Here is a 26,139-nt window from a genome sequence, read left to right as displayed (position 1 = left end):
ACATAGCACAAAAAGTAAGGAAATTTGTGTTTGGTAGATTATTTCTTTGTTGTAACAATGCTTTGTGGCAATAAATCTTATACTGTTGGAAAGTCTGTTTATTTCCCTTTTAAATGGAGCCACATTTGTAAGGAACATGCATTTGTGGGATGAGCAGCAGAGCTGAATATGTGGGTTGCACCCATGAAAAATTTGCCAAATCTTCTCTGCCAATGCCAAACAGCTTATTTTGCTGTTGCTATTGACTCCTGTTCTGAGCTTCTGGTACCCCAGGTGCTGCCGATCAGGTGCCTGATTGTCAAAAAGCATTGTTACAACAAAGAAATAATCTACCCAACACAAATTTCCTTATTTTTGTGCTAAGTTTAGTTTTTTATCATAAATCTTGTTAAAGGGTGCTGATCTTGGTTTCTTTCTCTTTTGTGAAAATTATTCATATAGTTTCTAAGTTGTAAATATTTATAAAAACTTGACTGGGCTAAACTATTTGATATAACTTTGAAAGAATTGACATCATTTTAATTAAAATTTGTGTGTGTTTTTTTTTGATGACCAAACCTTTAATACATTATCCATTTTATTTGGTTTAAATTGAGGGTCTCATGCCATTTCTCTAAGATAAAATAATTCATTATTTATTTTATATTTTTTACAAATTTGTTTCCAATTGTATAGAGTGTTATTGGTCCATCTGTTTTGCCCTTTCAATTGTGTGATATCTTTCTTATCTATAAAGGGTAATGTCCTCATTGAAAGGGGAGCTAGCTCTTTTTCTATCATAAACCACTTAGCTTTTGTGTTATCATTAGTCCGTTTCATTATGATCTTTATTTGTGTGGCATGAAAATAGCTCTGTAAATCTGGAAGTGCTAATCCACCTTGTTTTTTAGATTCTTTTAATGTTTTAAGTTTGACCCCTTTCCTTTTGTTATTCCAGATAAAATAAGTTATCATTCCATTCCATCTTTTAAAACTTTGTGATGGAACAGAAACCAGTAGGGCCTGAAAGAGGAAGAGGAGCTGGGGAAGGATAGTCATTTTAATTCTATCTATTAAAAATAGAGTCAGGTATTGTTTTCCACCTGTTCAGATCTTGTTTAATTTCTTTCTCTAGATTCTGATAATTAACCTCATAAATGTTGCTTAAATCATTATAGATTATTATTCCTAGATATTTTATTGTACTTTGCTTCCACTTAAATCAGTGGTTTCCTTTAGAATCGTCTGTCAGTTGCTTACCTATATATATAAACTCACATTTACTTTCAATATTTTTATGTCCTGAATGATCACTATATTCTTTTATTATTTTCAGCAGTTCTGGAAATGAGTGTTCATGGGAGGTAAGGTATAAGATGACATCATCTGCATACAATGCTAATTTATGACATTCCTTCAGACAGCAGGTCTCATTATCTGGTCCCCTTTTGTATATGAAAGCGTCTGGACAGAGAACCAGTGACTCTCACCTGAGGGACTGGGTTTTTATACATAAATTTTAACCATGAAACAAATTTAGGGTGAAAACCAAAGTCTTTTACTGTTGTGAAAATGTATGGCCACAAGACTCTATCAAAAGCTTTTTCTGCATCAAGTGTCACCAAAAGTAGATCTTTCTTATTTTTTTTGTGAATAATCAATTAATATTTCAATTAATAATATTTAGAGTGTGTCTTATATTATCAGATAAAAATCTATTAGATATAAATCCAGACTGATCTCTATCTATTATATCTGGCAGAATATCTTTAAGCCTATTTGCTATAATAGATGTTAATATTTTTTGGTCTGTATTCCGTAATGGTTGAATATCTGCAAAAACCCAACATTTCCTGTTAAATTCTAACTTTAAAGAAAGATGTTGAAATTTGGTTAGTATGGATTTTGTTTGCATGACATCAAACTTTTAACAGAGCCACGTTTTGTTGTAAATGAAAAATCAACAAACTGAGAAACATGGATGTCATATCAAGGTTGGACAGATATCAAGATCCAATGTCAGACAGACCCCAAAGTATTAATTTTAAGACATGAACATAGAAAAACTTAATTTTAAAATCTCAGCTAAAGTGGAATTTTTGGTGGCTTTACTGGATAAATGATAAAGCCATGCAACAGGTTATCAAAATAACCTTTTATTCTGGAGCATGTCTGAAGAACCTGCTTACCTTGTTTGTATTTTTTTTTAAAGAAGTGGATTCACAAACCCTGAATGATGAATTCACAGAATTTTCAAAATGAATGAAAACAAATTAAATTCACAAAACTAACAAAACTGTCAGGAACTCCAACCCCAGTTATGAAACCTGGTAACACATTTAAAAACTTTAAACTTCAGGCAAGTCTTTCATTTAAGTCCTTTAAGACATTTTTTTCTTCCACCTCCGCCAACTCTGTCTGGGGCATACTTCAAGCAGAAGGCAACAGCCGCCACAATGTTTGCCTCCGTTTCCTCTGTAGTCCTCTGGACACTCTCTGCAAGAAATATTTGAAAGTGTTAATCTATAGGATAAGATAGGCTACTAGGCAGTAAAAACATTAAGATGCAGACATTGTTAGGTGCCATGTACATGTTAAACATTCTTGCATTTACAAGCTGTGACTCCTCAAAAGTTAAAGAGATTTCAACATTGAATGCTGTTCACAAACAGTTAGCAGCTGGCTACATTCTGGCAGAAAAATGTGAATGCCAGCAGCTCTCTGTTTTAAAGACATAAAAGAATGTAAAAGATATCCATCCAGCATGTTTACATTAGAAAACAACGAAAAACAGTGCACTGAAAATCAGACATTTCTTGCGGGTAGCGGCCAGGTAGTTCACTGTACTACGTTGTTATTGGTTTTCACTAAACCACCAAAATAGACACTATCAACACTGAGGAGAACAGTGAAGAGACAGGCAAGCTTGCTCCCCCCCCTTCATGTTGAAATTTGCCATGACCTCATTTATCATCAACCTGTGGATGCAAAAAGGAAAAGATTTAAATGTCCCAATAATTCACTTATGAACAGGGTGTCGCTTGTGCTGCTGCTTGGCTCCACTGCCAGGGACTGCTGCTCAGCTCTCCGAACAGGGCGCTTACTGTCTGATCTACACCAGATAACGTCTATCCAGAAGTTACTCATACAACCCTGTGTCTAAAAAACCCAAACTAACCCTTAAAGTCTAATTAATAAAAAAATGAAAAAAGGTGATAATAGTTTTATGACATAAGCTATGCACATTGTGATAAAGATCCCCAGCAAGATGCCTGTATTATCACAATGGAAATGTCAATGAAAGTACGCCATCATTTCCCAGAATAAGGCTGCCAGTTGGCCCAGTGGCAACTGCTGAATCACCTATACAATGTCAATTCTACTCAATTCCCATTTTATCGATTGACACTGAGATAAAAAAAGCACACTGTCCTGTCACATTGTCCTTCAAGTGGACTCCTCCCACCTTGAACAAGCCATTAATCTGAAATTAGACAAACAATATTTCTGTTTAACCAAAAAAACAAACAAAAAAAACAAAAAACAAGTGTTTTTTGCTGTGACTACAGGTTAGGGATGGACAGATTCACATCGGTGCACTGGCATGAATGTTCACGAGGCAATTGCCCCAATTAAAAAAAGGTGTGTTCTGGATACAATTTGGGATGACTCCCAATGAATCCTTTCTAACATCTGCATCGCTAAAATCCTATTTATTTATATATAACTATTTGTAGGGACCTTATTATTTAGACATTTGATATTAATATCGATTTCTCAAGCGTGCTAGCATGCTACACCTAAGTGGTGCGCTAGAACTCATGCTCTATTGGTTCATGCAGCATATACATGTAAACTGGAGACAGAGAACACTACACTACAAAGGACTTGTGAAAAGGCCTGTTTGTGAAGTGTTTTTTTAGAGGTAAAAAAGAAACAACATAAATAAGATGCTTACTGAGTTGCAGTACTAGAGAAACAAATAGGTAAAGTAAAAATGGAAACTTTTTAGTTGATTTATGATTTATGAAATAAAATCAAACTCTCTGTACCATATCGAACTGCATAGCATCATTCTATTGCATTGAATCAAACCATATCACTTTGTATTGCATTGTGTTGAATCAAATCATGTCGAATTGCACTACATCGCAATAGGGGTGAATCATATATAATACTTCCATATTGGTAGTTGCTTCATATGTATCTTTAATGTATGAATTGTTGGCAATGCATCAAGATGCGTATTGCATCGGCCTCAGTGATGGAGATGCACATCCCTACTACAGGTATGACCTTACCAGTTTCTGCTTTTCCTCCAGGGAGTCAAGGGATTTGTCAAGGAGGTTTAGTGCCTCAACTGTTGAGGCCTGTGCAGGAATCTTTGAGTCTTCGCACCTTTCAGCAGCCCCAGGATGTTTCTTCATGGCGCAGATGTCCTCACGTATTTTCCACAAGCATTTCCATGACTTTTCTCTGAAATTGTAATGCATTGAAACAAATGATTATCATAATTTGAAATATGATCAAGGCATATCTTACCACTAACATGACAACCCCCCACCAAAATTAGTATTTGTGTACCTTTGCTTTAGAGTATGAAATATTGACTTTATCGCAAACCCTTTGGCCCAACCCACAGGCAACTAAAAATCATGTATTATAATTTCAGGATCATTGCTAATAATTATGATTAGGGCTGTAGCTCATAAATGTATCTATTAATCTATTATTTTTATTTAGATTTTTTTTCTTTTGAGATGTTATTGTTTTTTAATCCATATCAGGGGGGTTTACAGTCTCAGACTATTGGACTTAACTTGCACAAAGCTCGGAAAAAGGCAAATCCCTTTAGTTTAACTCAATTCCTGGATGTCTATGGGATCATGTAGCTGCTATTTGATTCCATAGACAACCAATAACTGAGCTACTGTAAAGATTGCCAGTTTTTTGTTCTTTGACATAATTTCAACCTGCACGACATAAACGTAGCTGAATAAAAAGCACCTATTAATTTGTATGATCCTGGAACAGATATTTAGGTTATTCCACAGACCTTTCATTTTTGGATAACAAAAACAAAAGAAACTATCAGTTATAGTCTTAAATTTAAAAGTTTCTTTCAACACAATTTTATCATGTCTAGTGAAATTCGTATCAAATATAATACAATATAATATTAACAAAGCTAGTTTCAAATCAAACAATCACAGCTAGAGGGTGTCCCTACATTAGTGTCAAGCAGATCCTACGCTCACTGGTGTACACTAAAGGAGGCTGACTTCTGCTGCCTTGTCGTAAAAGCCTCTGCACACAGCTCCTCAATGATATGACTGGATTATTCATAACACCTTAGTAATGGCAGAGGTGTAGTCAAGTTGGTATACTAACAGCTGAAGACCAGGTCCAAAGGATAACCCTTTGCTAGCTAAAATATTAGCCTGTCACAGAAATTGGTGAGAAAAGGAACAACTGTGTGAATGTGGGGTTTGGCATGTGAATTTGGAATGTACCAAAATTGGAGAAGGGATTGAAATCTCTCATTTATATTCATTCAAACATGAATATTGCAAACATGAATATGCAAACATGTACAAATTATTGTACAAAAAGTAGTTTAGTAATATCACACCTTTTCATCCTAGCCCAGAAGTGAAACTGCTCATGTTTGTTCTTCATAATGGATGACCAGTGTTGGATAAGTTACTCCAAAAAAGTTATGAAGTTACTAATTACTTTATATAAATTGCAGTCACATTACTTTAGTAATTACTTGCTATAACAAGGAATCAGATTACAATTTACTTTACTTTTTAGTTACTTTCTAAAACCCAGATCAGCCCTTGCCATCAATCACAAGTGGGCGTTGTTGGCATTGCTATTTTACTATATTCTCTCTCTCTCTCTGTCTCTCTCTCTCTCTATATATATATAGAGAGAGAGATAGAGAGAGAGCTCAAACTCTCAGCAGCCATGACAGCAACAGAGGATTAACTGGCAACAACACCTCTGTCCAGAAGTAGCAGCCTGCTACTGTGCAGCATCGTGTCTGTGTAATAGCTGGTATAAACTGAGCATGCATTTGATCAGTGAGCTGTCCTTGATTTCATTTTTTAGGTGTTAAATTTGTCATAACTCATTTAAAGTCATATACTTCAGTAATGCAAGTAAAAAAAATTATCAGAAGAACAACTGCTCTGGCTACCCGCCTGAAGAGATACACAGGAGAAGCAGAAACCAGGAGAATAAATAGGATGTTCTCCACTGAACCATCCAAAGTGTGCTCTCAGTAGCAAGGTAATAACACAAGAACAGATCCACCCAGGGCTGAGACTGAACAATACTGGAAGAGCATATGGGAGAAGGAGGCATCACATAACACCAATGCTCAGTAGCTAGTGGATCTAAGAGCAGACCACGGCAATCTCCCAGAACAAGATCCAGTAACAATTACAATGGCAGACATCCAAGAACGAGTGTCAGGTATGAAGAGCTGGACAGCACCGGGCCCGGACATGATCCACACCTACTGGCTAAAGAAACTGACTGCACTCCATGAACGCCTGGCAGCACAAATGAACCAGCTGCTGGTAGATGGGACGTACCCAGAGTGGTTAACCCAAGGGCGGACAGTCCTGAACATGAAGGACCCCCAGAAGGGCATGATCCCATCCAACTACCGGCCAATAACCTGCCTCTGTGCAACATGGAAGCTCCTGTCAGGCATCATAGCGGCTAAGATGAATAGGCACATGGCCCAATACATGAGCAGGGCCCAGAAAGGAATTGGTAGTAATACCAGGGGTGCTAAGCACCAGCTACTGGTCGATAGAGCAGTCACCCAAGACTGCAAGACCAGGCAGACCAACCTGTGCACCGCCTGGATTGACTACAAGAAGGCCTATGACTCAATGCCACACACATGGATACTGGAATGCGTGGAAATGTACAACATCAACAGGACACTAAGAGCCTTCATCAAGAACTCAATGGGGCTGTGGAAAACGACTCTGGAGGCCAACTCAAAGCCAATTGCACAAGTTACCATCAAGTGCGGCGGCATATACCAAGGTGATGCACTATCCCTGCTGCTGTTCTGCATAGGCCTGAACCCCCTCGGCCAGATCATCACAAAGAGTGGCTACAGGTACCGGTTCCGAAGCGGAACAACCATCAGTCACCTCCTCTACATGGATGACATCAAGCTGTATGCCAGGAATGAGCGAGACATCGACTCACTGATCCACCTCACCAGGATCTACAGCAACGACATCGGAATGTCATTCGGACTAGATAAGTGTGGTCAGATGGTATCAAAGAGAGGGAAGGTGATCAGGACCGAGGGGGTTGAGCTACCAGAAGGCAGCATTGCAGATGTTCAGGACAGCTACAAATACCTTGGGATCCCGCAGGCAAATGGGAACCTTGAGGAGGCCGCAAGGTGGTCAGCCACAGCCAAATACCTACACAGAGTAAGGCAGGTCCTGAAAAGTTGGCTGAATGGGAAGAACAAGATACGGGCCATCAACACGTACGCCCTGCCAGTCATCAGATACCCCGCTGGTATAATAAGCTGGCCAAAGGAGGAGATAGAGGCCACTGATATCAAGACAAGAAAGCTCCTCACAATGCATGGAGGGTTTCACCCCAAGTCCAGCACCCTGAGACTGTACACTAAGCGGAACGAGGGAGGCCGAGGACTGGTGAGCTTCAGAGCCACTATCCAGGATGAAACAACCAACATCCAGGAATACATCAGGAAGATGGAACCCAAAGATGAACTGCTAAGTGAATATTTCAGGCAGCAGAAACCCGATGATGCAGAGGAGGAGGAGGAGGAACCATCATGGAGGGACAAGCCCCTACACGGCATGTACCACCGACAGATAGAAGAAGTGGCTGATATCAAGAAATCCTACCAGTGGCTGGAAAAGGCTGGACTGAAGGACAGCACAGAAGCACTGATCATGGCAGCACAAGAACAGGCACTCAGTACAAGATCAATGGAGGCAGGGATCTACCACACCAGACAGGACCCCAGGTGCAGGCTGTGCAAAGATGCTCCTGAGACAGTTCAGCACATAATAGCAGGGTGTAAGATGAAGGCAGGAACAGCGTACATTCCAGATCCAGACTGACAATTTGATGATGGCGAACCAACCGGACATCGTGTTGATCGACAAAAAACAGAAGAAGGCAGCGGTGATAGACGTAACAATCCCAAGTGACAGCAACATCAAGAAGAAGGAACACGAGATCGAAAAATACCAAGGGCTGAAAGAGGAGCTAGAAAGGATGTGGGGAGTAAAGGCAACAGTGGTGCCAGTGGTAATGGGAGCACTGGGGGCTGTGAGTGGCTCCAGCAGATTCCGGGTACAATATCTGAGGTCTCTGTCCAGAAGAGCGCAGTCCTAGGAACAGCTAAGATACTGCACAGAACCCTCAAATTCCCAGGCCTCTGGTAGAGGACCCGAGCTTGAGGAAGACACACCACCACCCCCCATGGGAGGGGGGTGAGAGGAAGAATTTTTTTTATATATATATATATATATATATATATATATATATATATATATATATATACACACTATATACTTACTTGCTTCTGACATTAGGTACGGGGAGCGTTTTCCATGTGTTGATGGAGTTTGTAGTCTGAAGCTGGCCACTTGCATAGATTGCTGACTAACAGGTGATCTTGATCTTCTGCTTTGTTTTGTTTGGTGAGACAGGCCTCCATGGGAAGGTGGTCTGGTTTGCTTTTCTTAGTTGGGCCCCTGAATTTGCAGGGGGTCTACAAAAATTAGAGTAAAGGCAAATGCTTAAGCTAAATTTAGTACTGATTTTTGGAGAAACCATTTCTCCAATACAAATTACCATTGCAGGTGGGTGTTTAATAGATCCTCCAAGTCTGACCCATCATCACCTTCCCTATGGCAAGAACAAGTGGCAGTATTCTTTTCCAAAATGAAGTAAATATAGATCTGCAAACAACAACAACTTGGAGCCACAACCCAAAGTGAAAAAATATTTTGAAGGATGCACAACACCACACATTGTTTGGGATTCATTATCAAGCTCTTTTCCAGTCCTTTTGTTTACTAACTGGTGGAACTACTTTGTTCCGGTATCACTAAGCAACAGCTTCACCTACTAGATGTGTAAACAAATACACAGCACTGTATAGTGACATAGAAAGAAAGTAGTCCCACCAGTTAGCAAACAGGGGGCTAGAATCGATCATTGAACCCCAAACCAACATGTGTTGTTGTGAATTTTTTGGCGCATCAAACAGCTGCAAATTGTGTTGTTTGCTTGTCCAGACCCACTTCATTCATTGTGGAGGAACACAATCCCAGTGAAGCACTCATTTTTGTCAAAGGGAAGGAGCTGACAGGTCAAACTTGGCAGATCTATTACACTTGTATGGAGTAGCATATAACACTGGGTATGAACCTAAACTATCACTTTAAGGCCTGTTGGGCCGTGGCTACAAGTTTGGCTATCAGCAATAATTAATGATTATCAAAGATAATTGTTAATTATTAAAATCAATAAAATTATTAATAAGAATTAATAATAACGGGGCACCACCCTGGACTCAGGGAAAAAGATAGCCAATTCAGTCTCAAAGTGTACTAATCTATGAATTTGGGACTTTGATTAATAATTAATTTAATAACTATAAACAAAATCACCATATCAATAGCTAGTAAAGGTTGAAGGATTTGGAGTTCTTTACAGAGCAGAGGTTGGCAAAACTCATTCTTGTGCAACATTAAAACAGACAACAGGTATATCCAAAAGCATTTATTTAACAAAAGGGTAAAAGCAACACACAATACTAATCTAGCTAAGTGTACCTATATACAAGTGTGAATGTGTGAGTGTGTGTGTGTGTGTGTGTGTGTGTGTGTGTGTGTGTGTGTGTGTGTGTGTGTGTAGGGAAGACAATAGCAAGATGGCTGCAGTCACCTGGTGACTGAGCACATGGCATGCCGACACTTTGGCTGATAAAGGGAACTACAGGGATAAAAGGCCAGACCATGTGGTGTCTTGAACCACATGTGCTGCCTGGACCAAAGTTTGCCAAACTAGGTTTTAACCTCTTAACTGTGTGGTTCTCTATCCAAGGCCAATTGGTGTATGCTAAAGGTGCCAGGTTAAAATGAGGTTAGTTGCATGCAAGGCCTAGTTACTGGATGTAACATGTGTTAAGCATGCTAACATTAACCTAGCGGTGTGGCTATGCAGTAACCTGACTATAGGCAACAAGGACATCACAACAACAGTTCAATGTATAACCTTAACCAAATCAATACACGTACAGTACATTGTTTGAATTAAACATTCTTGCTTAGCCGTACTATGCTTCACTGTGTTGCTAGGCTATGCCCAGTTGTTACCAGTCCATGAAGTAAGAGATGCTTTGTGGTGTCCTGCTTTGTAGCCGGTGAATCCGTGGGTGAGTCAGGCTGAGAAGGCTTTGGCTCTGAAGCTGAAGATGCAGGCGTTGCTGGGCAGACAGCACTCCAGTCGTGCAGAGGGCCCAGGTCACTCCTTGGTGTAGAGTTAGCAGCAAGCTAACTCAATTTCGCGGCTCCTGTACTTGTTAAACTGGCCAGCAGACTTGTGTGTTAGCTGCTGACACAAGGAAACTTAGTTTCTGAGTCTTAGGCAGGCTCTCGCGTCTTCTGCCGTAAAGAAGACTGTGTGTGTCTGCTGTGAGCAGGCCACACAAGAGAGCAGAGAGCTGCTCCAGCAGCTGCTGGAGGTGTTAAAGAGAGCAAGGAGCTGCTCCTGCTGCAGCTCGTGGAGAAAAGAGAGAGAGATAAGAGGGGAATCTCTAGTTTTGATAACCTGGATCCATGGGTGGAGCTTCACACTTTGGGTGCGGACCCCCAGGGCTCAGGTTTCTTGGAGTCTTGAAACGTGGTAAACTGTGGTCCACATGTAGTCCCAACAGGCCAAATATTTATAAATTTGAATTTAAGACTTCATAAGGACCCGAAGAACACATTTTTGGTTCAAGGGTAGTCTGTGGTGACGTGGAAGAGGAATGCCAACCCCGTGCTCTTGAAATCTGCTTCCTCCTAATGGGTGGAAATGGAGAGCCAGAGCTTGATCCCCTGGATGAAGTTGAAGATGACAGCGAGCTTGCATTTTCGGAGCATACTGGAGACTCTCTCTCTTGCAGATGTTCCAGCTTCCTCTGAGCATCAGGAAGTTCTAACTCTGTTAACAAAATGTCTTATTCCTTAATTGGTGCAATGTGATCATTTTTTAAAGCAAAGACAAAGTTATTTGTTACTTTTTTTGTTGCTGTTTTTATATACTATGCTCTAATGACAAGTCTCCATATTATGGAAACCTTCATTACAATGGACATCTTCTTCATCAAATTCAACCTTACTGTCAACACTGTCACCTAGTGGACAAGGGTGCAATGCCTGTGTCTCATTTAAGGTCTTATGCATAAAGCAAATTTGATCATACCTATAGGAGCTCTGATTTTTTATGTTTGCATGTTCAACAGATGTTGGATTATTGTTACCCTGTGACCTACAGTCATTACTCTATGTTAAACTGCCATAGTAGCATTGTGACTTTTGAGAGATTTTAATCACACAAAGGCATAACTTAAACCGGTAGTTCAGGTTTTTTGCTGTTCCATACTGTAGATAATCCAAATTTGACTCATTAAGTCTTTCCCTGATGTGAGAATGAGCACTTTACTGGTTGTGTGCCGCTCCAAAATGAATAAAGTGTGGATAAACCTGCAGACAGGCTGCTGTTCATGATTTTGAACAGCAAACCAATTGGCATGGGACATTTGTAAGACGCTGGATTTTGGTTATTTAAAACCAACAAAATATCAACGTCAACTGTCGTCAGTATTCCATGACAAATTGACGTTGGCAAGAGACGTTGTCCCGACATTAGATTTTGGTCACCTGACGTTACAACCTACACCCAACCAAGCATCAACGTCTAAAGATGTTGGTGGCCAACTGGGCTCTTTTTTTAATTTCCTAATTTGTGTGATATTTCATCTTGTGTTACTGTTTTAATAAGGTTAACACACAGAATTTTTAATGTGTCACCCTTTAACTTAGTAACATAAGATTTACTTTTTTGTTTCTTAAGACTGTAGGCTAAAATTTTCATGGATTTTGGTCCTCCATCATAATGTTTTTGTTTTGTAAGTTAACTTCTTCTGTTAACATTCTATCTAATTCAGCACATTTCTTCTTTAGTTGTTTGTTTAATTTCAAATCGTGATTTTTTTATGTTTGTCTTCCATTACTTTTATTTGAAGTTCTTTTCTTTACTGATGAATATCTTATTTCTCCCCTGATTTCTAAGGACATTTTTAGAAAGTGAGGTCATGTCGTCTCCTCTGAGCTGCTACAAGAAGAAAACATGATGTCAGTTTATGAAGCGTACGTCTTCTCTTGAAACTCTGAAACTTCAAACCTTTTTAAAAGCAGCTAATCATCCACTCAGTTTTATTTGCATCCATTCAGCCTGACGGTGGATTCAAACTGACCTTCTCACTGTGAGGAGACAGAACTAACCACTGTACAACCTGCCAGTTTGAACTCACTAAATGAAAACTCAATAAACTTCAGACGCAAAAGTGAAACTGAGGCTTCAAACTCAACAGAAGCTGCACTGCAGTCAGAATAGAGTCTACAGCCATTACAGCGTTTATAACTAACACAACAAATCATGGAGCTGCAATAATGTGGATATGAAACACACAACAGAACACGACCGCGATAGAAACATTTATTTCATCCCTCAAAGCTCAGATACAACATGAATAATATGTACTGCATGTGACTTTATTTTGACTAATCTGATTAATAATAATTTAAATACTGACAGATGATCTACAATGAATCAAATAAAACAATCTTCTTTACTCTCTTTCTGCATTCGCATTAATTTAAGATTTATCTGTCTTGCTTTAGCTGCAGTTCCTCAGCTGATCACACAGATAAATGTATGACCTTTAGTATCAGAGCACTTATGTATAGTATTATTTTTTTCAGCTGCAACCCTCGCTTCAAGCTCATGTCTTTGTTTCATTATTTCCTCTTTCAACGCCAACATTTCTCCGCTGTGTTCCTTCTTCAGTTCCTCCAGCTCTTTGTTCCTCTTGGCTTCAGACTCTTTCAGGATTCGTTCTTCCTCCCTCTCGATGGCTTCCTCTGCTCTCAGGAACATTTCATTGGTGTAATGTGACCCTCCATTCTCATCAACCATCTTCTTTATTTTATCCAGAAGCTGACTGACTTGTGACGGGTCGTCTGTGTTGTTGTTGAAGACGTGATAACGGCTGTTACACTTCTGGATAAGGTCTGTCAGGTCTTTGCTCTTTGAGAGATACTCTTCAATGGTTTTTTTCTTCAGGTTGTCTCCATGAGTGAACAGCACCATCATGTATTTAGAAGCATCTTCACCAAACGTTTCTTGAATCATTTTCACTGATTGTTTCTCCTCCTCTGTGAACCTGCCCAGCTGAAGAACCACCAGGAAGGCATGTGGACCAGGAGAAGACAGACCGATGCACATCTTGATCTTCTTCAACACAGCTTCATTGGGTAAAGTTGTGTCAAACAGTTCTGGAGTGTCGATGACAGCAACCTTTCGCCCTCCAACTTCTCCTCTTTCTTTCTTGCACTCAGATGTGACGGACTCTGCAGACAGTTCAGACTCAAACACTTCTTCATCACCCAAGATGGTGTTTCCTGCTGAACTCTTCCCCACTCCCGTCTTCCCAACCAGAACAATCCTCCACTCATCAGAACCTGCAGGTCCTGTCAGACAAAAGACAAAGTTTCAGAGCAGAATACAAGTAATTCCCAAAAGGCCTTTTTTACTTAGTTAATTACTTATTACCAAGCAGCAACCTCTGGGGTTGAAAAATGAAGCCAATGTGGAAGCGCCAAAACTGCAGTTCCTTGAATGACTACTTGAGGCCCCAAAAGCGAGTCAATCCTCATAGACCCCCATGTTAAAATGCCCAACTTTACAGCAGAAATGTTTACAGCCTGGTACAAACAACGGTTTTGGTCTCTGTAGCTAATTTCCTCTTTCATGACAACTGTACGGGGGGTGAATTTTTTTATAACTCACCCGTTTAAATTTTATTAAGCCGTAAAGTTCTGCATAATGAAGGACATGGCTGCTTTGAGTGACAGGTCCGCCAGCCGCTAGGTAAATGATAGATAAATTTGCCCATTTTTGATTAGCTGGGAGTTAGGCAGCGACACGCACTGCCAAGATGGCGACGGCCGGAGCGGCTCGCTTTGAGCTTCAAAACCGCTCTTCAGAAACCAACGGGTGACGTCACGGTAACTACGTCCATATTTTTATACAGTTTATGCTTATTACTTAATTCTAATTCTTCAGTCGATGCCATTAAATAGAAGAAGAGCACACATGAGATGATGTCATTAAAAGAGCGGCAAGTATACGCGGTGTCATAATACTAACCTCTCACTCAATATCAAGAAAACCAAAGAAACATCACAGACTGCAGGAGAAACAACACAGCTTCATTGGGTAAACAGTGAAGCAGTGGAAAAAGTCTTTCAGCTTAAAATTCTTGGGATGAACCTCACAGAGGAGCTGATCTGGACCACCAACACCTCCTGGACTGTAGGGAAACCCGACAGCACCTGTAACACCTGAGGACACTGACAAGAATAAAGCTGCCCTGAAAGCTGCTGCTCAACTTTTATCACTGTGTAATAGAATCTGTTCTGACTTACTGCATCACTGTGGTGTGTAAACTGCACCCCTCACACCTGCATAACACTAACTAACAACTAACCTGAAGTGTTGACAGATGGAGCAATACTGTTTCTTTCTTTTAAAATTATTATTGTTGTGTTGTTTTTTGGTTTTATTTCAACTATTGATTGATTTTACTTCTATTTTTTAACAACACTTTGTGTTGGGAGCTGCACTATAATTTTGTTGTCTTGAACAATGACAATAAAGATGATTCTATTCTAAAACCGTGTGGAAAACTGTTAGTTTGATGTATTGATGTGAGGAAGGTTACAGTCTCCTCATCGCTCCACACAACATCTGATGTTTTCAGCTCTTCAGTCACGTTTTAGTCACATGAGTCTTGTACGTCATCATTTATTCACTCAGTCTGTTTACATTTGATTTTTATCCACACAGCTGCTGTTACACCGCAGACAACAGGAAACACTTTTCTTACAGACATGTAGACTTTTGTTTTCAATTTCTGGTATTTCCACTAAGATTTGTTCATGCAGAAACAGGCAACTAATATCCAGCTGTTCTTACAGACGTGAACTACCTTCAGACACTCGACTCGCCCCTTTTGTTGAGCCGTGATGTTTTAACCTGCAATGGTTTTAGGGGTTTATGGGAAACGCTGTTTGCTAAAGGCTGCTAAAAACAGAAATATTAAATAAACAACTTTTTTTTTTTTAATTTACCATCCCTATCTAAACATAGAGTAAAAAACCTGACATATTGTGGAATAAAGTCATGTTCTGAGGCTGGATTTGCAGTTATTTATTACAAATATCAGACAGATTTTACATTAGATTATTTCCTGAGCAGAACCTGAAGGTTCTGGTTTCACTTTGTCTCTCTGCAGATTTAGTCACAGAAGGGTTTTGGACCTAAAATTAGTTGATGTTTTGTTTTGAACATTTTCAGATTAAATAAAACAGACTACATTAACATTCACCTCAATTTCAGAGCCATTTCAGGATTAAAGAGATAATTTACCTTCTAATCTCATGCGTTTGGCAGATTGAGGAGGTGGAGATGACTTCCTGGATGCCATTTCTGCTCAGATTGCTGAACTTGATTATCTGAAGCGTGTAGTGTTGATTGGTGGCTGGCAGATGATGATGAATGGTGTCACAGTCAGATGTAGTGATGCTGGAAACACTAGAAACAATAAAGGATCATTTGTGATGTAAATAAGACATGTGGAGTGATATGAAGACAGATGCAGCTTGTTGGTGTCTGTGTTTGATTGACAGCAGCTGGCAGGCTGCTGGTGTTACACCATAGGAACCAAGTGGGTAGCTCCTGGTCTGGAAAGTGAAGCGAATGTGGAAGTGCTTTAAACCTGCATTCCCTCTACTGGCCAGCAGGGGGCGACTCCACTGGCTGCAAAACTTCTCACTTGATCTATTACCTCAGTAAACAGTTTCCTGATGAGTTTATGGTCTCAATCACCAGTTTCAAGTCTCCTTCAATACAGCATGATGTTCACTTTGTAGATTATGGCCCCATTTAGAGTAAAATAGATGATAAAGTAGGATATGCCATAGGGCGTGGCTACCACGGCAACAATGTTGTTTACGTACGTCACATATCGTAACCCCAGATTAGAATAGGAGTATAGGTGTAGCTGTAGCCGTCGCTATTTCAGTGTGTTTTCAGTTCATGAAAGTTTATTGTAACATTTTGGTCTTGTTCAGTGTTTGGTTTAACTAAAAGAGCCTCTAAAGAGTCGGATGTTCTGTTTTTCCAGTAAGTATATTTTGTTTGAATGGTTTTAAGCCTGTTTTTCACCAGCCAAAATTAGCATAAGCATTTGCATTAACACAGTTAATAGACATGTAAATGCACTGTGCTAACCAAGTTAGCAGCTAGCATTAGGGTCAGCTCCACCCTTTCTTCAAATATGGTCACTTCTGGCTTCAAAAATCAAAGATGTTGATGGTGAAATTGCCAAACTGGAGGCTTCAAAACAGTCTACAAACCAGTGGGTGACGTCACAGTGGCTACGTCCATTAACTTTTACAGTGTATGGTATGAACAGCGATAAACTGCTGTAGCTACAAGTCGTGGACAGATAGCATGATGATAGCAGGAGTGTTGAAGTGTAAGAACCAAACCAGCATCTAACGGGTCTGAAGTGACATTTGCTGGTATGTTTACCTGCTGTTTAATGTGCTGAAGCTGAGCAGCTAATAGCTATGTAGCTGCTAAGTGCCATTAGCGATGGATGTTTGTTTGGTGGCTCGTTCAACAAGCTAAGCTGCAGGAGAAGATGTGTGTTCATGTCTGTAAGTTAGATAAGAAGGAGACCTTAGCAGGAAAGCTAATGAGGGTTGTTGTTCGGAGTCTAGCATTGAGTAGCAGGATGCTATCAGGCTCAGTGTGACTGTCTGCTCTGCTGATAATAGAGCAACATGTTATGAGATGGAAATAAGCTCTTCATCTACATACATGCAAAACTAGGGGGTGCTGTCATAGAACCAATAAATTGGAAATATAAATTTTCTCTTTTGGTTTCTGATTTTTTTTTTTTTTTTAAAAAGGAGAGAACAGGAAATGATTTACAGAGCAGATATGTAGCTGTCGCAGACAAAAAAGACATTTAATTTCAGCTGGAATTTTTTATTGATTACTTTAAAGCTGCTCCAGATGTTGGTTCAGAGCTTTAAGTCAGTGAAAAAGACCCTGCTGGCTGTTCCATGTCAGATTTAAGACTAGAGGGGATCAGGTCTTTGATGTCATGACTCCTGACCTCTCACCTAAGGAGCTCAGACTCAGCAGTTCATCATTTTCTTCTAAATCGCCTCTTAAAACTCATTTTTATCAGATTTCTTTATTTGTAATTCTGACTTTGAACAGTGACATACAAATAAACTGTATTATTATTATTATTATTATTATTATTATTATTATTATTATTATTATTATAAAACCTTAATCTTCCCTGTTCTTTGTCTCACAGACTCACTTTTCTTTCGTCTTCCTCTCTCGCATTTCATTGATTATTGATTCGATTTTTTAAATGATTATTCATTCCAGCAGTGAATTCTTCATTTAAATATTGTCCTACCTGCGCTGTGATGATCTGCGATGTCTCCTGTGAAAATGAAATGAATCATCATTCCTGTCTGTTTTTATGATTTAATGTTTCTTATCTTCATGTGGGCGTTTGCTCTGCAGGACTTGAACTTTACATCATGAGATATGTATAATGATTTAGTGATAATATTATATAATGGAAATTTAATGATATTAATATCATGAAAACTTTTGACCTGGACAACTGACTGCAGTTAATCATTTGCTTATTGTATATTTTCAGGTTTTACACTTTATTGTTTCATCTTTAACACTTTGTAGTTCTGTTTATTTGATATCCTCCTTCTCATGATGTCAATAACTAAATAAAAAAGTCTTTCTGGAGACACATTTTGATTCTTTTATCAATAATTTGGGTTGAAATTCAGTAACTTTATAATACAGCCTGCGTTTTACGGTGTAACTTCCCAGAACTTATGGTGTAACTTCCTGGTATGAATCAGTATATATTTATATGTGCAATAAAATCTAATGTTTTTGCCCTTTGCTCATAGAAGTTATGACAATCATTTTTTATGCTTGTGTGTTTGGCAGGCATGTTTCACCCACAGTGACACACACAGAGATTTATTATGCTTATGTCTTCTACTTCATTGTATGAATTTCAATAAGAAAAAGTCAAAAATGGGTCTATACTTTTGAATGCTTTGTTTGAATGCTCATAACAGGCAAACTTACCTGTCTCAAGTGCACAGCTATGGAAGGCTTGTATTGTCACCTGAGGATGAAAAAATAACAATACAGTAATGTAATAATATACATAGTATATCTTTAATTACACAATAATAAGGTATGCAAGTAGTTATGAAAAATTATTTTATTCTTTAATTAGACAGAAACCACAAGGTATGTATTGTTCTCCTGGTCTTACTCTATAAGTACAGACTATTTACTCTATAAGTCCAGACTACTTACTCCAGACTATTGTTGGGACTACATGTGGACCACAGTTTACCACATGTTTCAAGACTCCAAGAAACCTGAGCCCTGGGGGTTTGCACCCAAAGTGTGAAGCTCCACCCGTGGATCCAGGTTATCAAAACTAGAGATTCCCCTCTTATCTTTCTCTTTTCTCCATGAGCTGCAGTAGGAGCAGCTCCTTGCTCTCTTTCTCCTTCAGCTGCAGGAGCAGCTGCTTGCTCTCTTTCTCCTTCAGCAGTAGGAGCAGCTCCTTGCTCTCTTTCTCCTTCAGCAGCAGGAGCAGCTCCTTGCTCTCTTTCTCCTTCAGCTGCAGGAGCAGCTGCTTGGTCTTTCACACCTCCAGCAGCTGCTGGAGCAGCTCTCTGCTCTCTTGTGTGGCCTGCTCACAGCAGACACACACAGTCTTCTTTACGGCAGAAGACGCGAGAGCCTGCCTAAGACTCAGAAACTAAGTTTCCTTGTGCCAGCAGCTAACACACAAGTCTGCTGGCCAGTTTAACAAGTACAGGAGCCGCAAAATGGAGTTAGCTTGCCGCTAACTCTACACAAAGGAGAGACCTGGGCCCTCTGCACGACTGGAGTGCTGTCTGCCCAGCAACGCCTGCATCTTTCAGCTTCAGAGCCAAAGCCTTCTCAGCCTGACTCACCCACAGATTCACCGGCTACAAAGCAGGACGCCACAAAGCATTTCTTCCTTCATGGACTGGTAACAACTGGGCATAGCCTAGCAACACAGTGAAGCATAGTACGGCTAAGCAAGAATGTTTAACTCAAACAATGTACTGTACGTGTATTGATTTGGTTAAGGTTATACATTGAAATGTTGTTGTGATGTCCTTGTAGCCTATAGTCAGGTTACTGCATAGCCACACCGCTAGGTTAATGTTAGCATGCTTAACACATGTTACATCCAGTAACTAGGCCTTGCATGCAACTAACCTCATTTTAACCTGGCACCTTTAGCATACACCAATTGGCCTTGAATAGAGAACCACACAGTTAAGAGGTTAAAACCTAGTTTGGCGAACTTTGGTTCAGGCAGCACATGTGGTTCAAGACACCACATGGTCTGGCCTTTTATCTCTGTAGTTCCCTTTATCAGCCAAATTGTCGGCATGCCATGTGCTCAGTCACCAGGTGACCGCAGCCATCTTGCTATTGTCCTCCCTACACACACACACACTCACACTTGTATATAGGTACACTTAGCTAGATTAGTATTGTGTGTTGCTTTTACCCTTTTGTTAAATAAATGCTTTTGGATATACCCGTTGTCTGTTTAATGTTGCACAAGAATGAGTTTTGCCAACCCCTGCTCTGTAAAGAACTCCAAATCCTTCAACCTTAACTAGCTATTGATATGGTGATTTTGTTTATAGTTATTAAATGAATGATTAATCAAAGTCCCAAATTCATAGATTAGTACACTTTGAGACTGAATTGGCTATCAGTTTCCCCGAGTCCAGGGTGGTGCCCCGTTATTATTAATTCTTTTGAATAATTTTATTGATTTTAATAATTAATAATCATCTTTGATAATCATTCATTATTGCTGATAGCCAAACTTGTAGCCACGGCCCAACACTATTTACTCTATAAGTACAGACTACTTACTCTATAAGTAGAGACTATTTACTCTATAAGGACAGACTATTTATAAGTCCAGACTACTTACTCTATAAATCCAGATTACTTACTCTATAAATCCAGACTCCTTACTCTATAAGTAGATACTATTTACTCTATAAGTAGAGACTATTTATTCTATAAGGGCAGACTATTTATAAGTACAGACTACTTACTCTATAAGTCCAGACTACTTACTCTATAAATCCAGACTATTTACTCTATAAGTACAGACTACTTACTCTATAAATCCAGACTACTTACTCTATAAGTCCAGACTACTTACTCTATAAATCCAGACCACTTACTCTATAAGTAGAGACTATTTACTCTATAAGGACAGACTATTTATAAATCCAGACTACTTACTCTATAAGTCCAGACTACTTACTCTATAAGTCCAGACTACTTACTCTATAAATCCAGACTATTTACTCTATAAGTACAGACTACTTACTCTATAAATCCAGACTACTTACTCTATAAATCCAGACTACTTACTCTATAAATCCAGACCACTTACTCTATAAGTAGAGACTATTTACTCTATAAGGACAGACTATTTATAAATCCAGACTACTTACTCTATAAGTCCAGATTACTTACTCTATAAATCCAGACTACTTACTCTATAAGTAGATACTATTTACTCTATAAGTAGAGACTATTTATTCTAAAAGGACAGACTATTTATAAGTCCAGACTACTTACTCTATAAATTCAGACTACTTACTCTATAAGTCCAGACGACTTACTCTATAAGTACAGACTACTTACTCTATAAATCCAGACTACTTATTCTATAAGTCCAGACTACTTACTCTATAAATCCAGACTACTTACTCTATAAGTACAGACTACTTACTCTATAAGTCCAGACTATTTACTCTATAAGTAGAGACTATTTACTCTATATGTACAGACTATTTACTCTATAAGTCCAGACTACTTACTCTGTAAGTACAGACGAATTACTCTATAAGTACAGACGAATTACTCTATAAGTATATAGTAATAACAGAGGACAGGCTGGATTATGGAGATCACAATGTTCTTCCTGTTTTACTCTGTGAGTTTGGCAGGAAGTAAAACTAAAGAAGGAGAGACTTGGTGAATGCCACAAGATCACTGAGAGGGAGGCGAGATTTCATATTTGAGTGATGAATTTTCATGAATAAAGTGTTACTTATGTTAAATGAGATTGATTATATTGGATCATCTCATTTTTTAATGTTAGATGGAATTGATGATTTACATAAGTTAATGCATGGTAACCATATTTTTAAAAATATTTTAAATGTATTTCTCTTTGTGTAGTCCACATTAACTCTGAATCTTGCCTGTAGTTCACTGTTTGGATTGGAAACGCTGTAAAACATTAATGTGTTTGTAGTTGTTCTGTTTTCCTGTTGCCACAGTGAACATTAAAGTAGACAAGTCGACTAAAGAGACTCTCTGAGCTTTTACTTTACCAACGACCTGAAAGTGCTTTTAATGCAGTAATTTCATATTAACAGTCAGAGTAACCACAGTTAGTTAAGTATTATGGCCACTGTGAAGAAGAGAAACTGGTTTGATTTTAATCATTAAATGTATCTTTATTTATTTCTAATATTCTAAACTTAACTTAGATTAAAAAACCTGTAACTGATTATTACAAAATGTAAAAGTTTGTCAGAGTGAGAAGTAATAGAAAGAAGATGTTCATGTTTTCCAGGTTAAGATTAAGACATGCAGGACTCAGTTCTACTTTATACACTATAAAAAAAGACAATGTCAGATAAATGTGAGACTTGATGGAAACTGTTGTGAAACATGTGCTGATACGTTGAAGGAAGGTCAGTGTAGGATGGAGGATGTGGGAGCATCACAGGTCTGTTAGAGACAGAGAACAAAACAATTACAGGTTCAAATGTATCTGTATAAATATTTAAACGAAACAGGTTTAATATCCAGAATATAGATTTGTTATTTAAGTCATGATGTTACACATTCTGGTCCATTGGGTGGCGGCATAAACCTTTAACGTTGGTTTGTAGCCCGTCAATGAAACAAAAGAGGAAGATTCGGCGGAAGTAAACAATACAGGAGCCAGTCGCGTGAGCTGCTGGGTGTCCTGTGTATAGAAGAAGCTTCTCAGCAGGAAAATGACTCGTCTGAATTGTAATTAAGCAGCAATGTCTTCAGTTGAGAGTTTGAGAGAGTTAATCAACGAGCGACTAACTGCTGCTGCTGAAGAAATATTCCGAGTTTTTCATAAAACTATCGTCGAGTATGAAACAGAGATCGACCGTCAGCGCAGACTGCTGGATATCATTTGGAAACCTGAGATAAGGTTACAGAGAACAGGTCTGTAAAACCTGAACTGGTTTCATAATATAAAACAGAATAATCAGCTTTATAAACCACCGCAGTGTTTAAATTATATACCTGTAATTAGCTGCTACGAACGCTGGATTAATCCGTTATTTAATGCATATAAAGCCTTTATTAAGGAGTCTTATCGTGTTTTCTTTCCAGAGCTCCCACAGCAACATGTCTGGAAGGAAGAGGAGGTTCTGGCTGACCAGGAGAGGAACTCCAGTCTGGACCAAGAGGAGCCAGAACCTCCACAGATTAAAGAGGAAGAGGAGGAAGTCTGCAGCAGTCTGGAGGGAGAACAGCTGCTACTGAAGCAGGAGACTGAAACCTTTATGTTGACTCCTACATGTGAGCAAAGCGACAACAGTGAAGATCAGACTGTGGACTTGAGTCCTGATGAAACTCAGAGTGCAGCAGAGGAAGAGCATGTTGTCAGCATGTCAGTTAAAAGCTCTGCGGAACCAGAACCAACCAACGAGGACACAATCCACACAGCTGAGAGGCCGTATACCTGCAAAACCTGTGGGAGAGATTTCAGACTTGAACATCACTTGAAGATCCACATGAGGACACACGCAGCGGGAAAAGAGTCTGTCAGATACCAGACTTGGCTGAACGGCTGCACGTGTGGCAGGACGACCCAGAATCCCTCAGTGCTGACCTGCCGGGGTCAACGGTGTCCCTGTTACTCAAAACGCAAGGTGAGACTATGACCATGACATGGATGATGGTCTATTAAAGTACTGATAGTGGCATCAGGTGAAATATTAAAATTTTACTGACAACAAACAAAAGTTTATTGTTTAATCAGCAGTTTAGAAGTGTGACAGCATCAATACGTGATTGGCTGTAAACTACTGTTACACTGTTATTCTCTTTCTTATCATTTCTGCATTGTCATGGTTGTTTTAACCAAGATTAAAACGTAACGAGTATTTTCACGATCGATTAGTCTGACAATCATTTTCTTGATTAATCTATAAATCGTTTGGTCTATAAAATGTTGATCACCGGATCTCAGCCCGAGCTGACGTCCTCGGTTTAGTTTACTATCACAGAAGACTAAATAACCCAGAAAATATTCACATTTTAGAGGCTGGAATCAGCACATTTGGACATTTTTTCTTTAAAAAATGGCTCAAAGAGATTAATTGATTATCAATATAGTTGGCGATTCATTTTGTGTCGCTCGACTAATCGTTGCAGCTCTAGATTAGGAAATCTTGAAGAGGCGGTGTCAGACCACCGGACCACCTTTGATTTGTGTTACAGGTTTTATGCGACGCTGGTGTGATGCCAACAGACTTATGTTCTGTCCGTTCTGTGTCGTGTTTTTCAGGCGTGCTTGGATTGTATCTGCCAAGGATGCCAGAACTCCTACATGGCCGACGGGGAGAAGAAACTGGGAGCCTTTGCTGTGCCAGAGAAACCTTTCCTCTTTGTCCTTCCAGAGCTCCCACAGCAACATGTCTGGGAGGAAGAGGAGGTTCTGGCTGACCAGGAGAGGAACTCCAGTCTGGACCAAGAGGAGCCAGAACCTCCACAGATTAAAGAGGAAGAGGAGGAAGTCTGCAGCAGTCTGGAGGGAGAACAGCTGCTACTGAAGCAGGAGACTGAAACCTTTATGTTGACTCGTACATGTGAGCAAAGTGACAACAGTGAAGATCAGACTGTGGACTTGAGTCCTGATGAAACTCAGAGTGCAGCAGAGGAAGAGCATGTTGTCAACATGTCAGTTAAAAGCTCTGTGGAACCAGAACCAACCAACAAGGACAAGCTGCTCCATCACAACTCTCATGTAGCTGAGAGCCGAGATCACAAAGGAGGCAAACACGGAGACTCAGGATCAACTGGAACACAGAAGGGACATCATGAAAACATAAATCACACTAACGACAAACACAAGCCTGTCACAATAAAAATTTACAATACTTATACAGGAGAGAAGTGTTTTGAATGTGACACTTGTGGGAAAACTTTTCAGAGCAAGGCCAAATTAGTAAGACATCAGAAAGTCCACACAGGTGAGAAGCCGTATAACTGCAACACCTGCGGGAGAAGATTTAGTGAGATGTCAAAATTGAAAAGGCACATGACAACACACACAGGAGAGAAGCCGTATCCATGTAACACCTGTGAGAAAAGATTCTCTCTTCCGAACGCATTAAAAGTGCATACGAGAGTCCACACAGGAGAGAAGCCGTATCCATGTAACACCTGTGGGAACAGATTCTCTCAGATGGGCAATTTAAAAGAGCACATGAAAATCCACACAGGTAAATAATCGTATAACTGCAAAACATGAGCGAGAGCTTTGTGTTGACGTTACAACCTACATGAGAAGAATCTGCTGCAGCAGGGAAACGATTCTGTCGTGAGTCCATACAAGCAGGTAGCTTTTTATTTGTGGAACGTTCAGTTTGAGTGATTGATGGATAAAAACACACAAGAACACATAACGGCAGCATGAAAACGATCCATAAACAGGTCAAACAGTTGAGCTGAAACTCCTGTAGGAAATGAATGTAAAATATTCTCCATGAAGAAGAGGTCAGAATATCTTCATGTAAGATGTAAACGACAACAACACTCAAGTTTGGTTCAACTAAACTCTTGTTTTCTTTCTGTAACTACTAATTTTATTGTTTGCAGCGTTTCATTGATGGAGTTGTGGTGCGATGTCGATGGTCAAAGAAGGAGCCAGTTATAGTTTCAAACAACAAGAATCTTAATGAAATATTTCAGAATAATCCACGTACTTGGAGTAGTACCTGATATTTACAAATGAAGCCTCCTGCACGGCTTCCCAGGACATCAGAGTTTACATCTGAGAGTGACTGACATCACTGTTTATAACAACGTAGACAACTAGCAGATCAGGGTTGTGAATTAATAACTTGTTAGATTGTTTCTACAAACTATTTTCAAACACTACCTCAGTTGTGTGAGTGGATTGTGAGCTCTGTGATGTTGAAACAGAGAAAACTTCTGGTGCTGTTTACTCACTTAAAGCTTTCATACAACCGACTGGAGCCTTCTGGTCTGTAGCCTTTTATTTATATTTGATCATTTTTCTGTATTTTGTTCCTGGTTTAACTTGAGATAAAATGTTTGTTTTGCTGCTTTAGTGATGACACACATTGTAGACGATGTGCTACATGATGTTGTCAATGCTTATTATTAAAAATAAAATATTTTTTAATGATGGCTTTTCAGACTGATATTCTTAATTTGATTGATTAGATGATTGTCATTAACATTATTAGTAGTGCATACAATAAGTGCCTTAAAGCTATAATATGTAACTATTCTGCATTAAAATGTCTAAAAACAACTAGACCTATGTTATATATGTTGTTG

The 26,139-nt window shown here is 39.3% G+C and overlaps 3 protein-coding genes across 3 annotated transcripts in view; 1 reads left to right on the top strand and 2 right to left on the bottom strand.

Annotated features, from left to right (window-relative positions):
• The window catches only part of LOC121911176, a 374,983-nt gene that overhangs the window by 219,419 nt on the left and 129,425 nt on the right, over positions 1-26,139 (bottom strand). The gene's annotated exons all lie outside the window — the stretch shown is intronic.
• LOC121911226 (GTPase IMAP family member 7-like) lies at positions 12,659-18,808 on the bottom strand. Its single transcript, XM_042432526.1, has 4 exons — positions 18,787-18,808; positions 18,550-18,589; positions 15,766-15,930; positions 12,659-13,805 (listed from the first exon to the last, which is right to left on the bottom strand). The coding sequence occupies exons 3-4, from the start codon at positions 15,821-15,823 to the stop codon at positions 12,967-12,969; spliced, it is 897 nt and encodes a 298-aa protein (XP_042288460.1). The 5' UTR covers positions 15,824-15,930; positions 18,550-18,589; positions 18,787-18,808; the 3' UTR covers positions 12,659-12,966.
• On the top strand, positions 22,469-25,986 carry LOC121911199 (zinc finger protein 436-like). The gene is made up of 3 exons (XM_042432476.1): positions 22,469-22,767; positions 22,939-23,480; positions 24,119-25,986. Exons 1-3 carry the CDS (start codon positions 22,596-22,598, stop codon positions 25,061-25,063), a joined length of 1,659 nt encoding a protein of 552 aa, XP_042288410.1. The 5' UTR covers positions 22,469-22,595; the 3' UTR covers positions 25,064-25,986.

The sequence above is a fragment of the Thunnus maccoyii genome, chromosome 14 (assembly GCF_910596095.1).
Source record: "Thunnus maccoyii chromosome 14, fThuMac1.1, whole genome shotgun sequence".
In the NCBI taxonomy this organism is placed as follows: domain Eukaryota; kingdom Metazoa; phylum Chordata; class Actinopteri; order Scombriformes; family Scombridae; genus Thunnus; species Thunnus maccoyii.
This window is presented reverse-complemented; position numbering and strand designations above follow the sequence as displayed.

Coding starts and splice junctions, on each gene's coding strand:
- LOC121911226 (XM_042432526.1), bottom strand. CDS start 15,823: ATGGCATCCAGGAAGTCATCTCCACCTCCTCAATCTGCCAAACGCATG. Junction 13,806..15,765: donor CAAACGCATGAGATTAGAAG/GTAAATTATCTC, acceptor TTTGTCTGACAG/GACCTGCAGGTTCTGATGAG.
- LOC121911199 (XM_042432476.1), top strand. CDS start 22,596: ATGTCTTCAGTTGAGAGTTTGAGAGAGTTAATCAACGAGCGACTAACT. Junction 22,768..22,938: donor GATAAGGTTACAGAGAACAG/GTCTGTAAAACC, acceptor TTTTCTTTCCAG/AGCTCCCACAGCAACATGTC. Junction 23,481..24,118: donor CCTGTTACTCAAAACGCAAG/GTGAGACTATGA, acceptor CGTGTTTTTCAG/GCGTGCTTGGATTGTATCTG.